The 18,646-nt window shown below is 36.9% G+C and overlaps 1 protein-coding gene across 3 annotated transcripts in view; it reads right to left on the minus strand.

The window, feature by feature from the left end:
* Positions 1-18,646, minus strand: part of Grip (Glutamate receptor interacting protein) — a 355,140-nt gene that overhangs the window by 55,175 nt on the left and 281,319 nt on the right. Inside the window, exon 1 of one of the 3 annotated variants that reach the window (XM_073084280.1) lies at positions 9,223-9,650. The exons of the other annotated variants lie outside the window; for them this stretch is intronic. Within the exon in view, the coding sequence (XP_072940381.1) occupies positions 9,223-9,340 (118 nt within the window). The 5' untranslated portion in view covers positions 9,341-9,650. Of the gene's footprint in view, positions 1-9,222; positions 9,651-18,646 lie in introns of those variants that run through there. 3 annotated transcript variants of the gene reach the window in all.

Below are 18,646 nucleotides of genomic sequence, written 5' to 3' on the forward strand. Positions count from 1 at the left end.
GTCCTGTCGAGAATCGAACCCAGTATCAATAAAACCCTTTAATTGTTACACAGGCCGTCTTCCGTACTGTTTACTTACGACGTTTATTGTGTAAACGTAGCAACACGTTCGTTTTAGAATTGACGTACAATCAGTAAACGTACATTAGGGATGGGATACTTTCCGGGAGAAATCGATTTTTGAATCGATTCGATTCGAAGTGATAAATCGATTCACAAGAACTCGAGGTTTAAAGAATTTATTATCCAAGAATTGATCTTCGATCTATTTAGGGGTGAAGTTACCGAAAAAAAATGTTAACAGGATCAAACAATCACTAAAATACGTATCCGTCAGCAAAAAAATGTCTTCACACATTTGTTAATACTTAATATAGGTACAATCAAATACGAAAAAAAATGAAATTAGGTTTCCTACAATGAAATATCGATTCACTGAATCGATACATTACTGGGATCTATTAAAATAATCGATATTTTGGTTCAAAAGACCGATTCTTCGATTAATCGATCAGATCGCCAACCCCACGTTCCTCTTACGATAGCCTTATTCAATCGAGTTTGAACCCGATCCCCTCTCCATAGGAACTTCGTGATCCGAGCGTAACACGCACAAAGCAATAAAACGGGTGCATGTTTACAAACTTCTATTTTTAAATGTTACCAGATACAGTCAGTTAAATTTGAACTAAGAATGGAATCTGTTTCTTTGAAGTCATTGTATTGAGTTGTGGATAGTAATAAGTTCAGTTGTTTGGATTGACTAATAAATAACGAAAATGGTGTTGGTATAGAGCTGGTATGAGATTTATAATTCAGCCTCTAACAGAAGTCCGGGGTCGGGGATCTCTTCTGTTTTTTCGAAGTTATGAGAGAATTAGATGATGATGATTAAAATTTTATAGTAAAAGCTCTCAAAAATGTTTAAAGTCTTAAGGGCTACGATCTAGATGTACTACGCCCTAAACCCTTCTAACTTTAAGAGCAGTATAATTCCCAACATTTGCAACTGTCGATAATGGGTCGATGATGAGTTGAGATTTGCCCTTTATTTGCCCCTTTAAACCAAATTGCGAGGAAACTTTTTAGTCCGATTGAAAATAACCCACAGTGATACATGAATCACGTACTCGATCTCAAACGTACCGTGTAGATATAAATACAAACAGTTTGTAAACATTACCACGGTTTTTAGGTCGACACGGTCTGATTACCTTTTAAGTATTGATAAACATATAAATAGTACAAGATCGATTAAAAAATTTTTAACAAAAATACAACCGACTTCTATGTCACTACAATATACAATACAAAACAATAACAATATACAATATACAATAACAATAAACAATATATAATAAAATATAAAATTGTAAAAACGTGATCATGAATTAAGGTAAGGTCTGAATTTACATTGATTGGAACCGCCCGCTCGCAGGGCGCTGCCGCGCCCTGCTCGCTTTGTTTTATATTATCTAATATGTTCCAACCTAACCTAACTAAATAGTCAATGATGAATTGGCTTTACAATTCCATTAGAACCTACACCAAATATCTTCAAACACAACTCAATTATTCCCATCGGTTGAAGAGTTACATATTTTGTCTCTGAGCCACATTATCAGACCCTTAAATAGTCAATGATAAACTGGATTTGCAATTTCATTAGAACCTACACCAAATATCTTCAAAAACAACTCAATTATTCCCATCGGTTGAGGAGTTACATATTTTGTCTCCGAGCCACATTATCAGACCCTTAAATAGTCAATGATGAACTGGCTTTGTAATTTCATTAGAACCTACACCAAATATCTTTAAACACAACTCAATTATTCCCATCGGTTGAGGAGTTACATATTTTGACTCCGAGCCACATTATCAGACCCCTAAATAGTCAATGATAAACTGGTTTTGCAATTTCATTAGAACCTACACCAAATATCTTCAAACAAAACTCAATTATACCCATCGGTTGAGGAGTTACATATTTTGTCTCCAGAACCCACTCTGATCCTCATCATATTTAAATGGTCCAAGTTGGTCCTTGTAGCAATTGTCCACACACGAAATTAAAGGCATTAAAATAGGTTCATAAACGGCGAAGTTATGGCTGTTATATTTACATGGGTGGAGGAGTTCCCCTCATTTTCTCCAGAACCCATCGATGGATCCTAACCATATTTAAATGGGACCAATTTCCAGCCCGTCCCTACATAATAAAAAAAGAATTATTAAAATCGGTCCACTAACGGCGGAGTAATTCGTGTACATACATAAAAAAAAAGAAAACGGCCGAACTGATAACCACCTCCTTTTTGAAGTCGGTTAAAAACAGTTTTTGCATTTCGAAAACGAGGAGGTTTTCTATTCGGCGGTATGTTTTTTTTATAATATTGACTAGTGCCGCCCATGGACATCATCCCTAGATCCCCTAATCAACCCCAGATCGGATTAGATCTTACCTGAGGTCGATCACAGATGCGCCGCTACCCCTGAGGACTAAGCTGAAACGCCTCGGAAAAGTATGTATCCCTTTCCACATTGTCCAAACCAGAACACAGCAGTGTTTAACACTGCGGTTATGTTGCAGAAATAGGTGTGGCGGTGGTGCCGCCGGAGTCGAACCGAACGAGTTCTACCACCTTCAAACATACATATGTTATGCATACATTTGTTGCACTAAGTACCAACTTATATGCTAAGCACATGTTTCAATATGTATTTAAAAATACGATTCCGTTTTCTGTAAATACACACAAAAAACAATTTTTTTTAAAATTGAGTGTCAGTAACCAAACACCTTTCAGAGCCCGCATAGCAGTATTGTGATGGATCACTCGAGAGATCTCTACATAGAGGTATCTGTATATAAATTCCCCGGTCCCGAACGTAGAGACAACAGAAATACTATCCTTCAATTTGTAGACGGCAATTTTAAAAGTGTATTACGTATTATGTTTTTCTATATCACATCTCTTTTTTGTAGAGGCTAGAAAAGAATTATTCTTTTTTTTATACTATAGGAGTAGCAGACGAGCATGCAGTCCACCTGATGGTAAGTGGCTACTGCCGCCCATGGACATCTGTAATCAACCCGAGATAGGATTAAATATTCCTGAGGTCGCCCACAGATGCGCCGCTACCGCTGAGGACTAAGCTGGAACGCCTCGGAAAAGTATGTCTCCTTTACCACACCCTTCAAAACACAGCAACGCCTAACACTGCTGTTATTAGGCAGAAATAGGTATTCATTTATCATATAGAGTTAATGAATTTAAAATGTTAAAATAAAGATTTGTAACTTTCAAATATTATGCTGATGTCCCATTTACCTACTTACAGACTAAAAGGAGGTAATGCCCGTTTAATATAAATTCGTCATGAGCTTATTACACTGCAACTGCACGATTTTAGTGTAAGCATTAGGCCTATGATATAAAGGTCTATTTGGAGGTGGTATAACCCTTTGTGATTCGATTCGAGCGGCACTACCGGCACACCTATTTCTGCCTTTTTGGCGGCAGTAGCCACTTTTCATCAGGCGCTCTGCTACTCCTATATTATAAAAAAAATAAAGTTTATAAATAAACTTTACTAATACTAATAAATATAAGATGACATAGCACATAATAGACGTCTACTTATCGTAGTTAATGTTCTAAGTTTCAGAAAACATAGATCTGAAATTCTCATCTTCATGCAGCAAATAAAACACGCCACAAACGCAAAATCCGTCATGACATCGAATAAAATAGTACCTTTTTGCATAAACAAAAGTTTTATTTGTTCCAAGACGAGAGTAGATTACAAGTAGATTTGCTTCCAGCTACACAGTAAGTGACAGATTGCATTTCCGTACCGCGGCGATATCGCAGCTAACTGACAGGACGCCTGCTACACGAATATGGAAAAAGCAATACATCACACGGGGGAGTGCTGCAACTTAACTGTTTACAGACGGATTCTCTCGTACGTATTAGGTATACGAAACCAACGGCATTCACAAATTAAAATCAAATCGTGCAAAATAATGAGATATAAACTCGCTCGTAAAACCTTACCCTCCACACCCAGGTAAGAATACGTTATATTATAGGACTTCAGCAAGTAATGTAATTGCAATTGGCGTTTTTTTCATTTTGCAGATCACGACAAATACTTCAACTTCACTTCATTCTCATAATAATAATTAAAGTCTTTTTCAAGTCGTACAATTTGTTATTTAAACATACAAATCATATCAAATTTCTTCATTAGCTAGAATATAGGTTTTAGGTACATACTTCTGGAATAGGGCTACGGTATCCCCTGCCTGTCGTAGAAGGCGACTAAAAGGGGGCTTCCGGGGTTGCGGGCGGCAAGAGTCGGAGCTGGAACCGTCCAGCAAGCGACCCCGGGAAGGACGGCTGTATGTGTGGTCGCATACCGGCGTAAACACTACATGGTGTGGGAGGAGCGAAAACTGCTCCCCCAGGGTAGAGCCCGTTGGGCATCGCGCTTGGAGGGCTCCGGTTGTGTTCCGTTGGAGATCCCGGAGTTCTCCAACAGACGTTGAGGACGGCCACCGGGGGGGTTTTAGTGCGGTAAAAATCCCACATAATCCGGCGTCGAACCACGTCGTCGGGTACCTTTTGCAGGTTTCCCCCTCGAGAAGAAAAAAAAGGTACGTCCTAGGTCATACTTCTACCGTTAAAATATAAAAACCGCTATATTCCACCTAGCAAGCTATGCAAAAGTTTACAATTATATAAGGCTGTTATTCTACTCATAAAATAAATACTAGACCATACAGTACAGGCGGATAAGGTAATTGATAAAAAAAAACAAATCGTCAGGTAAACAGGTTGAGCTATTTAAACTTATGAAGTTAGCAGCTGCATAGCCAACATGTGTGGAGACTCCCTCTCTGCTGGCAAGGCAATTTTTCATTCTACTTTATGTATATTTAAGTAAGGCTTAAAAAGTGCAGCTTTTGTAAGCGATTGTACGTAAGCTTTTCTAAGTTATGATTGATGTGCAGAATGTGCCAACATTGATTTCCTGGGACATAATTGATCAAAATTTGAAGTTTTTACGGTCGCACATATTAGTTTTTAAAACTTAGCAGGATTTTCTTTGGCGCGGGTAAATTATTTTCTTCCTTATTCCTACTTTTATATAACACTGGTTAGAAATTCGCCTCACAATCGGGGAAACGAGGCGGTGGTATTTCAAAGTTACTTGCGTTTTTAAAATTAATAAAAAAATAATTTAAGGTGTGTGAAGTCTACCTATCCGCACTCGACCAGGGTGATGCATTATGGCCTGAAACCCTCCATCCGAGGAGAGACCCATACCCAGCAGTAGGTCAGTGGTGGGTTAACACACTGAGTGAATAGCAGAGCGACATAAAAGAGCTGTAGCTATTTCATCGGTTTCCCCAAATTTAGATCACTCCAAAGACTTGCCGTTCCAGCTTAATGCATAGCAATCAGGAGGACTGAATGTCATTTTACTTCATTTCTATATAAACAAAGTCTTTACCGAGTATTACCAGTGCATTGAAGCGGTAATACCTGAAGCTTGTATGGAAATGAACAGGTTTGCACATTTAATGTAATGTACGGATTGGGTTTCGAGCATAGTTAATATAAATGTTAGGGTTGGTGAATCAGATCCATGCATCGATCGTTGCTAACTCTGCGTTTTAGGGAAAATTCACATTTTAGATTGGATTTTTTTGTGATGTATTAATTCCTTATCACAAATCATATAGTGTAGTATAGCTGGCACGAAAAAATATAACATGAGCTTCACAGAATGATATCGAAATAATTTCTATAGTAGGAATACATATATAATTAAATAAAATATGTAATCAATCATCTATATTATTGCTATAAAACTTATGATTACATTTTTTTAGAAATACTTTTATAATTGTTTTGATCCAAATTATGAGTAAACGAAAGTTAAGCGTAAAAACGAAAGCAATTACATGAACTGGGTTAAGTGTGTTTGCCTGATCAATGAAAGTAATACTCCAGTTGTTGACTCGGAAGGCCACCAATGGATCGGCAATCCCTTGATACCTTGATCCACCGTTAAGCGTTACGTTCAATACCTTTACGTACAAGGTACGAGATTTTGGATATACATAATAATTGTACAGTTTAAGTCGCTTCTGAAATGTAATTACAGTGAAACTTGGTTAAGTGGGACCTGGATAAGTGAGAAACCTCCATAACTGGAACTCATGCTGAGGTCCCAACACTTTGGCACTGAATTACCTCTGTTAGTGGGACGAGGTAAACCTCTATATCTGGGATTTGTTCTTTCGATTTATCATCATAGTTACCTCTATAACTGAGACAGCGAGTAAATTTTATATGCATAAACCTCTGTAACTGAGATAACATTGTTTGTTTACTCATTCTTATTCTACCCACAAAATCCATTTCTATTCTATTAATGGAACCCTCTGTAAATGAGACAGATATTTATTTATACCTGTATATCTGAGACACTGGGTAAGTGGAATACCTCTATAAGTGAAACGACATTGCAGGTCCCTTGATGTCTCACTTAACCAGGTTTCATTGTATATCTATTTGGGATTCTATGTATTGCTTACGTTCTGACGTACTTTAACTTTCGACAAAAACATTAAAGTAAGCTAAAGCAAAGTAAGAACTATCTTTATTTAAATCTGAATAACTCTTCGTCGCACCATATTCGCCAAATGTATATTATTTATATTATAATACTGTCCTTTTGTGGGAATCTGTGACATAATTATCCGATTAATAATTTTATCGTATGGTTTTTAAATGACGCTTGAAATATACTTGTAGTTATGCTTTAGATGTAATTAATTTTAGCTTTTTTAATATTATTTAAATAATGTTAGTGTTCCTCAATAATATTTAAAGAGTAAGCTTTGTTTTTCATAAATCTTGTGAAATTCCGATTTATAGCCATAAATCAATTTTTTGGTCACTTATTCAAATGTAACTTCTTAAGCGCATATATAAATAGAAAACTCTTATAAAACTGAATTAGTTTAGTAGCAGAGGCAGACGGGATTATAAGTGGCACGTCCATGAGCATTAGTAATAGATGAGTTACCAATGCCCATAACTACTAATCTAAATAATGTTACTAATGCCAGCTTTGAAGACGTTTTCCTGCGATGTTTTTAAGAATCTCATATCATATACAATAAGTTCTGCTCAGTAATACTTTCTAAACATAGAGGTTACTTTTTGACTGCATAAAAATTTTGTGGTTCTACTTTGACACCGCCACACCTCCTGCTGCCCCATTTAATTGTATTAAATCACCTTGGGACGTCCGCCATGTTTTATTTAGAATTACGTCGCTAAACGAACCATCCATTGTCATGCAAACCAAACGTTTGATTTTAAAATTCTGTGGCAAAATTTGATCCTCACATACATACGACCTATAAAGACAAGAGCTAAGAATGATAACGCAGTTTTCATGCTGATGACACCAAAATTAAGATTATATTTATTATTCTATAACAGGTACAGAGAATCTGATGAGTTTCCAATATACCCAATGCTTAGTATTTCAAAGAGAATCTGACGCAGTATGAAATGCTAGGTAATTAGAATTTTCAATGAGCTCACTAGTTTGCGGGAATCCGTGTAGAGACGCTGTTTACCTCATCAGATCGTAGGGTAACCATATTTTTTTGCGTTATTAGAATTTCATACTAACATAATGATAACGTAAGTATTAATAAAATAGTAATAATATTTTTGATTAATATATTGCTCTTGAGTTCGCTAAAACGATAATTAAATTGGTTCGATTAATATGTTGCTCACGGAATTACATTTACTAATTTTTTGTCGTATCTGTCATTGCACATAATTTTAAGAGATGTAATTTATTTTAGGTCCGATTGTTGGGAAATACGGGAGTAGATTTCTACGGTAGTAGTCTTTTCTACAAGCCAATTATGAAAATTTTATTACCTTTTATATGCATTTTGGATTTATAAGACAGATCTAATCAGGACAGTCTCATTATGATGCAAACATATGTATACCCTACACAAACTACTACACACTGCATCCGATTACCGCCTCCTCTAACGTGTATGTGAGTATCCGAAACTCATTTTCTGGAATAAATATAGACTAAATGAGGTGCTTCCTTACACTAAAAATGTAAAAAAATATTTTTTCTTTCGGGGTAAGTATGAAGATTTGGTTTGTTTGTTTTTTTGGGATATGTTTATGTGAATCCATATTATCTACGTTACATCTGATTATTTTTTTTTAATATTAATTAATTTATCAGTTTCATCCCCTTCTGTGATCGTTTAGGGAGAATTTTATAAAACCTGTCGTAAATCTCACTAGTGCGTAAAATATGATTATGCTTTTCATGTTTTAGAACGTTTAAGTTGTGCATTGTCTGTCCATGATATTTTTGTAGCAAAAAGAGCATGTACTTTACCTGATGGTAAGTGATCCCTGCCGCATATGGGCATCTGTAAACAACTTCAAATTGAGCTGAGGTTTAGCTGAAGCCAACCACAGACGCGTTTCTACACCTAGATAGGGCTAAGTTGGTTTTTCCATAACTTGGCCAATCAGCCATACTGTTTTATTTGTACTTCGTAACTATGATTTCGATTTTATATACTACGAGAGTATTTTCCGAAAAAATCTCTGCAATTTTAAGCTCAATCAAACACCGGAAGTAGGTCAAATTTAACCTGAAACATTTAATTACAGACAGATAGCGGGATGAGTGGAGTTAAAGAAAAGTTTGTAATAAAACAAAATGAAATAAAAGTTTTCCTGGAATTGACGACCCGTGGCGAGAGGATCATTTTGCCGTGGCACATAGCGGGTTCCGGCTTCGATTTCCGGACAAACATAAAAATGGTTGAAATCAAAATCAAAAAATATTGTATGTATCCGCTGTTCACGGACGGCTGTTATTATTTTTACAATTGAGTTTGTGTCTAACTGAAGTCGACGGCAGATACCTCTGCACTACTACATCTTTCAAACCCGAGCCTAAGGAATTACTGAACGTCGGGTAGATCACTTTCTCTCCTGCTATGTCATAAAAAAATAAATACGCTGTTGTTGGTGTTTTTACCGTGAAAATAAAAAGACCTCCGGTTAAAACTATGTACGATTGAATTCGCTAATTTATAATGATCTCCAATATTATAATTATAACTACCACTTACGTCGCTGATGGCGCTTGGATCTCAATGTCGGTGTTTTCGGCGGTTTCGTCTTCACACTCCTGTAGCAATAGACATCTTCCTTCGATTTTTGGCGCGTCAACTTAAACCCGGAGAACATTGCACAACACTAAACACTTATCACATCACTATCCACGTTGTCTAATCATTACTGTCCCAGTTTTGGGTATGGTCTCCTCTAAAGTGCTGAAATATGCCCAAAGCGCTGGTCAAGAGTGGCTTGGTTCAAACACCTTTTGAGAATTTATTTCGGTTTTATTTTCAAGAATTCTCACGCGTGTCGATTTTCTCGCTATATGTTTGATCACTGTTAAAACGCGTGATAGTCAATTTAATAATTTCAAAACTAAGATCGAGAGGCCGAATTCCTATCTAGTACTATTCGTGTCATACAAATCACTATTATCGAATTCGTTCGATAAATACCTAATTTCTACACGTAAATTCGAAATCACAGATCAAGAACCGAATTTCGAACACATAAATCTACACATATCTTCGAAATCTCAGACCGATCTCAGACTGCTCGGCTATCACACACTACTATCACTCATTTCGTTAGTTTTAGTGTGAAACACGCGTACACGCACTATTTCCCCACTACATCCAGCAAGATGTTGTTTTGAGAATCCGCGTCGAATAAATAACTATTTTCTACACGCAACTTCCAAATCTTTGATCACACACCACTATCACCGATTCGTTAGTGTTTGTGTAAAAAACGCGTGCGCACACAATTTCCTCACTCGATACAGTCAATTGTTTTGAGAACACGCGTCGGATAAATAACTAATTTCTACACGTAACTTCAACTTTGAATTTCAAATTTCGAACTAAGCACGCACACTACTATCACTGATTCGTTAGTTTTTGTGTGAAAAACGCGTGCGCACAGAAGTTGCCCACTCGATCCAGTGAGTTGTTGTTTTGAGAACACGCGTCGGATTATATATAGAACGAGCGCGGTACGTCTACGTCCGTTATATTTTTTATTAATAAACTAGTGGGACACGCGGCTTCGGTTGCCATTAGGGCCCTTAATGTCCAAAATCTAATGGGCATCGGGTATGTGAATATGTCTGATAGGACCAGGATTAATCGATTTGTATGAATACCGCCACAGCTGTTTCTAACGTGAAGTTGTACTGGCTCTGTGGAAGAGCATGTACCTACGCCGGCTGACTTATATCAGGGGATTGTCTTAGTTGTCAAAATCGGAAAATTATATGATGCAGATAGAACCCGTGTTTTATATGGAGTTGGTTACAGAAGTCCATCAGCGGCAGTGACCACTTATCAGGTGGATCTATCTCTGGTCAAGTGAGTAGCATGATATTATGTTTATCTACTCAGGGCTATGTAAAGACAGGGCTATGGCAAATAACTTCGATGTTATGATGTACGAAGCACGTAGCGTAGTAAAGAGCACAGCCGTATGTCGTGAGTCGTCGTAAGTCGTCGTAAGGTTTTGAAAACATTTTTTTCGGTTATGAATAATTACATTTTATCATGAAAGACCTATTCACGAATTGAATTCAAAAACACAGAGGCAAAACATTACAATTTCTGGCAGTGACAACTAAAAACGTAAAAAAGTGTGTCCAATTTTACGAACGATAATTGTACTGGAACAAAAGTTGGAGCACTTTGTGTAACACGAAACGCTTGATTATTGTTGTTTTATGTGGATTTTTTTAAAATCAATCCATCTATCCTTTGTGATGTTTACTGCTCGACATAATCATGCTCTAATGAGCTCCCCTAATGAACCAATCTTGATGAAATATTATTTATTACGTAAGGTTAAAAATAATGATAAATTATTTAATCATTAAACTTTTTATGTAAGATAGCAGGTAGAGAGATTAAAATCCATGAGTTGCATGATACACTCGATTGGAATGTAGAGATTTCCGGATTCAACCCCAGGTCAGAGAAACATTCAAATGATGAATTTAGAGTTCTATTATTGGTCTGAGCATTTGAGTTTTTACTTAGCTTTAAGAGTAAAAAGTTTTTATTATAAAAACGAAAAACCCAACTACGTAAATTTAAATGACAGAAAAGGCTAGTAATGTAGCCCATGTCCATGTCACATGTTTTGTTGAAGTCCGTCATGCCGTTTGGATCGCGGGCTGGCCAAAGAAAGGCACTTTTTTATGATATACAAGAAGCAGACGTGCAGTCAGTCTACCTGATGGTAAGTAGAAACTACCTCCCATGGAAATCTGTAATCAACCTCAGATAGGATTAAATATCTTAGGTCAGCCACAAATGTGCTGCTATGCCTGAGGACTAAACTGGAAGGCCTGGGAAAAGTATGTCTCCATTACATACATAGAGTCAGGTTTAAAGAACTTTATTTCTCATAGAAGACAAATTGTTACTTACATGAGAACAATAACTTTACATTACCCTCTGCAGTCGGTATAAAAAGTGTTATGTAGTTATGACTACACAATCTAAATCATCGTGTGTGCGTGCACGCGGGCGGCAACGTGAGCGGAAGCGTACATTTTCCTAGTATAAGCGAAAGTAAACATTTGCTATTGAACATAACCACCAAACACAGCCATTTTCGGTAACCGCTGAACAAACTTACACGCGTATCTGAATATCCGTTATTTGGCACGGCGGGGCGATAAAGAAATTCATTGATGCCGTCGCGTTTACGACCTTTTATTTGGCACACGGCCTCAGACTAAGAATACAGACTTACCCCCTCACAAAAAAAATATTGAATCCTACTAAATTCTGCGGATTAGCATTATATATGTGTAACGCACACGTCTTATGGAAATCCATTGCGTTGAAGTTTTAAAGTACAAAAAATCAGACTTAGTAGAGATTTACACCGTTGCATAAGAGTAAGGAAATATTAAAACCTACAATTTTTGCCAGTTTATCTTTTATACGCATTATGCAATAATCAACAAATACGCGAAAAGTATTTACGGTTGAATATATACGTTGTATAATAAAATCTTCAAACATAAATAAATATAGCATGTGTCGTCAATTTGGTAAGTAAAATTTGCCATCATACAAACTTCAGACTTCCGACTACTACGGCGCTTAGTGACACAAATGCTAGTTCGTCAATGCAATATGCGAAGCGTTGTCTTATTTTTTGGTCTGAGCACACCGGTGTATTATCTTTGCGTGTTACACGACCATAAAATAAAAGATAGAATATGATAAATGTTATAGCAGATGAGTTTGCTGCACGAATACGTAAACTATTCAAACAATACTGGGGTCGTATAAAGTGATCCTTAATGCAGTAATAGCTGATAATAATCTTGATTGATAATATCAATCACACAAGATTAGTAAAAAAAATCGGTTGTCTGTAAAGTCGGTTTACTGACGATAGTTGAACGTGACAACGTCATAAGAAAATACTTATGGAATGGTTGCATTTTTCAAAAGAAAATTTTAATTTTATTTGTTTTATAGATATTTGGTATGGATATAGAGAAGGAGGTAAATGGAAATCACAATGGAAAGTGGAGGCCGATTGTGCCTCTTTATCGCTCGTATCGCGCTCTCGCTTGCATTTCAAGCTTTAAATGGAACGCCTCAGAGCGAGGTAACGCCGCATGAGTCATGTTTTTTGCCGCGTGCAGCCGGCTCCATCGAATTATAAGACGTTGTCACGTCAATAAGTCTACGACCTCCATAGAGATCTGAGCTGCCCACCATCGCTCAATACACGAAGCAGCTTTGCAAAAGCTATTTTGATACAGCTATTGACCACCCAAATCAGCTAGTTGTCAAGGCAGCCAGTTACATCCCTGATAAGGATGCAAAGGCCCTACACAGACGCCCAAAACATGTCCTAGGCTACCTTGATGATAAGATCATGTTAGACAATGCCCTCCGGCAAGGAGAACCCCCTTCTCAGCCTCCACACACACTCAACAACAACAGATTCTATACACACCGTCCCCGCCGGCGGAGACGAGGACCCCACTACACTACAACCGTCACAAGGTATCCCCGCGTGATCGGTCATGTTTCCCCTGTGCCCCACATTAGCGTAACTGACCTGAGCCGAGGTCCGTACCTCACAGGAGGTGCCCTTGGGTCAGCCGCAATCCCTATATGACAAGAGGTGGATGGTCAGGACTCCGGCAGTAGCTGGGTCCGCAACCTTCTCTCCCTCCAGCGAAGGTGGACGGCTTAGGGAACCGGCAACGGTGACCAAAGCTATCCCTCCCTTCCAGCCCATAGTCTTCTTGTCCCGGCTGAGCCTAAGGCTCGCCTCCCAAAACCCGGTGAAGCTGTACAGGTCGCTAGGACCAACAGTAAACTACACAAATCGAAAAAAAAAATAAGTCTACGCTGATAACCAATTAAAGCATGACCGCAGACACTTCATGTTATTAAAATCATAACCTTATTAAAACCTAAAACATTAAAAATCACTTGACTTCAAAGTACCTAATACATTAATCCATCTAAATCGAAAAATATTTCATAATGAACAATATAATAATAACAATATAACAATATTGTTCATTACAATGTAATATGTGTTTAATATAATAAACATTTTTTTTATAATGTAGGAGTAGAAAACGAGAACTGATGGACTGATGCAGAACTGATGCAGTCCACCTGATGGTAAGTCGCTACAGTCGCTTTTCAGTAATCGACTTTAGATGAGATGAATTGGGTCGGTCTTACCTGGGTCGGCCACAGATGCGTTCTTACCCCTGAGGATTACGTCGGAACCCTCTTAAAGTATATATCCCATAACACGTCCTTCAAAGCGAAACACACTGCTTAGCACTACTATTATTAGGCAGAAATAGATGTGGCGGTGGCGTCTCCGGTATCGAGCCATAGAGATATCTAGCAACTTCAAACTCTTTAGATCTGTAAAATGTAAAATCTTTCGTCGTCAATCTTATTTATTTATATCCCAATTTATTCTCAATAAAACCTATTCAAAGCGATTATGAACACCTGAATAGTAAGACATTTATTGAAATCGCGTGAATAATAAAACTTGTTTTCATCCAATTATGAATAGCCGATTTCATTGAGTCTCGCTGATGTAAAATTAAAAATATCTTACGGATTTATTCAAAACTGCTCTTGTAAAGAAATTTCTTATTTAAGTCTTTAAAAACTTGCAATATTACATGTTTTAGCAAATAAATGATAAGTAGTTTCATATTGATTGTAGTTAGTAACAACTCTTTGTGGTTCGACTCTGGAGGCACCACCATCACTCCTATTTCTGTATAATAATAAGTATTTTCGATTGAAGATGTGTGTTAAGGGAGACATACTTATCCGAAACGTTTCGAATTTAAAGCGAATTTACTCCTTTACTTACTCATATATAGGGTAGCAACGCACTTGAGAACAACCCCTGTTAAGACTCTATTTATCTTATCTGAGGTTGATTACAGATGTCCATAGTCAACAGTAGACACTTACTGTCAGGTGATACAGTCCACCTCATTATAAAAAAAAATGTTTCGCCACCAGCGGTCGCCCATCTAACTCAAACGCTGGCTTAACTTTAAAGATAGTGTTTATTTACACAAGCGGTATTTCGTTTCAACGGACCACACTAACCAAAATAACTATACAGTTCAAACATCCAACCATTAATTCCACTAGATAAGACACTAAATCAGATATAGAAATATTATTAGGCATAAATATGACGGCGTAGGGCGGTTTAGTGTTTTATCTGTGTATAATGGTGCGTGCGTGTTTAGCTAACTGCTGCGGTGGGTTTGAAGGGCGGATATGTAGTGAAAGCAATAATATATAGTTTACCTATCACGGTATATTGAGTACGGGTCTGGTTAATATGCATGCTACAAAGCAAAATTGTGTGGCAGTGTTACAATGAGAAACTCCAAAAATACTGACTAACTTACACTTTAAAATTTTAATCATTTAGTATAGGTACAAATTTAATAAACAATTCGATTTTAATTAAAAGCAAAGAATTTCAAAATTAGTATTATTACAAATTTTAGCAAAGGGAGGGAAATGCGCGAGGAGCGGCCGTACTCCGACTGGCTCGGTTCGTAGCTTGTTTATGTACAAGATGTAGTAAAAAAAATTAACAAAAAAATACAACCGACTTCTATGTCACTAAAAAGTAAGAAATAATTGAAATAAATGTTGGTTTAGTACATATTTCTGAAGTCGGCGCTCAATATGTTTCGTTGGATAACGATGTAAACAGCGTGTCCAGTATGAGCGCCGACTTCAGAAATATGTACTAAACCAACATTTATTTGAATTATTTTTTACTTTGTAGTGACATAGAAGTCGGTTGTGTTTTTTGTTAAAAAAAATTTTTTCACCCTTTTTAGTGATGACATAATAACATTTATATTAATACAATATAAAATTGTATAAACGTGATCATGAATTAAGGTAAGGTCTGAGTTTACATTGATTGGAACCGGCCGCTCGCAAGACGCTGCCGCGCCCTGCTCGCTTAGTTTTATGTTGTCTTATAAGTTCCAACCTAACCTAACTAAATATTCAGTGATGAACTGGCTTTGCAATTTCATTAGACCCTACACCAAATATCTTCAAACACAACTCAACTATTCCCATCGGTTGAGGAGTTACATATTTTGTCTCCGAGCCACATTATTAGACCCTTAAATAGTCAATGATGAACTGGCTTTGCAATTTCATTAGAACCTACACCAAATATCTTCAAACACAACTCAATTACTCCCATCGGTTGAGGAGTTACATATTTTGTCCCCGAGCCACATTATCAGACCCTTAAATAGTCAATGATGAACTGGCTTTGTAATTTCATTAGAACCTACACCAAATATTTTCAAACACAACTCAATTATTCCCATCGGTTGAGGAGTTACATATTTTTACTCCGAGCCACATTATTAGACCCTTAAATAGTCAATGATGAACTGGCTTTGCAATTTCATTAGAACCTACACCAAATATCTTCAAACACAACTCAATTACTCCCATAGGTTGAGGAGTTACATATTTTGTCCCCGAGCCACATTATCAGACCCTTAAATAGGTAACGATAAACTGGTTTTGCAATTTCATTAGAACCTACACCAAATATCTTCAACCAAAAGTCAATTATACCGATTGGTTGAGGAGTTACATATTTTGTCTCCAGAACCCACTCTGATCCTCATCATAAATGGGACCAACTTGTAGCAATTGTACACACACGAAATGAAAGGCATTAAAATGGGTTCATAAACGGCGAAGTTATGGCTGTTATATTTACATGGTTGGAGGAGTTCCCCTAATTTTCTCCAGAACCCATCGATGGATCCTAACCATATTTAAATGGGACCAAATCCAGCTCGTCTCTATACAATAAAAAAAGAATTATTAAAATTAGTTCACTAACGGCGGAGTAATTCGTGTACATACATAAAAATAAAATAAAGATACCGGCCGAATTGATAACCACCTCCTTTTTGAAGTCGGTTAAAAACTTTGATACCGTGATTCAGAAATGTGTAGCGCCATATCATGACAAGCATCATACAATTACAATTTGACTCAATCTAAGAAAGATTTAGAAAAATCTGAACATAACCTTTCTTTAATCATACCTAACAACATTCGACAAGTCTTCTTTCAAATAAATTGCAATCTGTTCAGACGTTTAGGAGCCACATGCAGACATAGATAGATTTGAAGGTGGTAGAACCCTTTGTGGTTCGACTCCGGCGGCACCACCGTTACACCTATTTCTACCTAATAACAGCAGTGTTAGGCGCTGCTGTGTTTCGTTTTGAAGGGTATGGTAAGGGAGACATACTTTTCCGAGGCGTTCCAACTTAGTCCTCAGGGGTAGCGGCGCATCTGTGGCAAACTCAGGTAAAAATATTTAATCTTATCTGGGGTTGATTACATATGTCCATGGGCGGCAGTAGCCACTTAGCATCAGGTGGGCTGCATGCTCGTCTGCTACTCCTATATCATAAAAAAGATAGCGTGTATATAAACTTATAGTAACCTTTTTCGCACCAAGGATTAAAAACCGCCGCAGTCACTGGCAAACAGCCTTTACCATAAGTTATTACAAACCATTCAATAAACATTATTAACTGCGCTATTAGCAATTAGGGATCTTAGTATACAGCAAGTGATACAGCAATAAGGAAGCACATACCGAATATGTATTTTAAGGCACTTGTTACATAGAAATTAATGACGCACATAAACACACACTACGGCAAATACACGCATACAGTAATACGTATATAAAGGGCAGACAGGGAGATGTTGCTTTATAATTTGTAGAAGGGATTAAGGAGATTTTGTTTGAGTCGTACGTGAACTGTACTGATTTAGTATAGGAAGACGTTAAATCGAGTTAAACTTATTGAATGAGTTATTTGTTCTAAATCAAGTCTAATTTTTTTGTAGTCTACTAGATATTACCATGGTTGAAAACTTGTAACAGATTTAGTTTTTACCCACTTCAAAATGCAGGAAGTTCACAATACTTTATTCTTTATGTACGTATGCAACGATACGGAAAATTATTTTTGTCACACAAACCATACAATATTGATAATATTACAATATTGATACGCGACGAATGGTTTGACTGTTAGAGAGTTAAAATCATTTTTCAAAATGACGGCCCAGGGGCAATAGTTGCTATTCCACAAATTAGGGTTTAGCTGTGAAGCTATGAAGCTAAGGACACAATTTTATTTTATGGATGTGAAGTTGGGCTTAGTTCACACACTTAGTGTGTCCATAAAATAAAATTGTATCCTCTGACAACTAAAATAAATTTTCAGTGGACTGTATTATAAACAAACAAATTATTGCAAACGATTTGATTTTAGTTTCTGAGTCACATAATTGTATAGTACAATAGAGGTGGACCTAATAGGTCCCCTATTTTTATAGTAAAATGTCCGTTCAACTCAAACGCACGAATAAAATCAGACAGCGTCAAATAAAAATAGGTCAAGTGGACGAAGAGACGAATAGATCATTAATACATTAAGAGCTCCGAGCCGCGGCTTAAATTATCGCGTGATTCATAACGGAAATGCATGGAAATAGAAACGGAAAAATATTTTCCACGTATTCCGTATTTTTATTCTGTTTGTTGGATGGCTTAGATACAGTAAAAATGGTTAAGGAGATTTAAAATATGGTCAAAAGTTCGTAGAACTCTCTTGGAAGAAAATTAATCGTAGTATGTAGAACCTGTTAAGTGTGGTGGGGTGAAATCCTTGAAAAATAATTGAGATTTTTATGGCGCAACTTCGATAGTAACACCCAACACCTGTAAATATAAATCTGGCAAATAGTTCTGTTAACATTATGGCTTGGGTATTTTTTCACAAAAATATATATTTAAAAAAATAAACTTAGTCCTCTCGAAGTCAGAACA

Source organism: Epargyreus clarus, unplaced genomic scaffold, assembly GCF_041222505.1.
Source record: "Epargyreus clarus isolate Ecla_fem2 unplaced genomic scaffold, WU_Ecla_fem_2.2 ptg000021l, whole genome shotgun sequence".
NCBI lineage: Eukaryota > Metazoa > Arthropoda > Insecta > Lepidoptera > Hesperiidae > Epargyreus > Epargyreus clarus.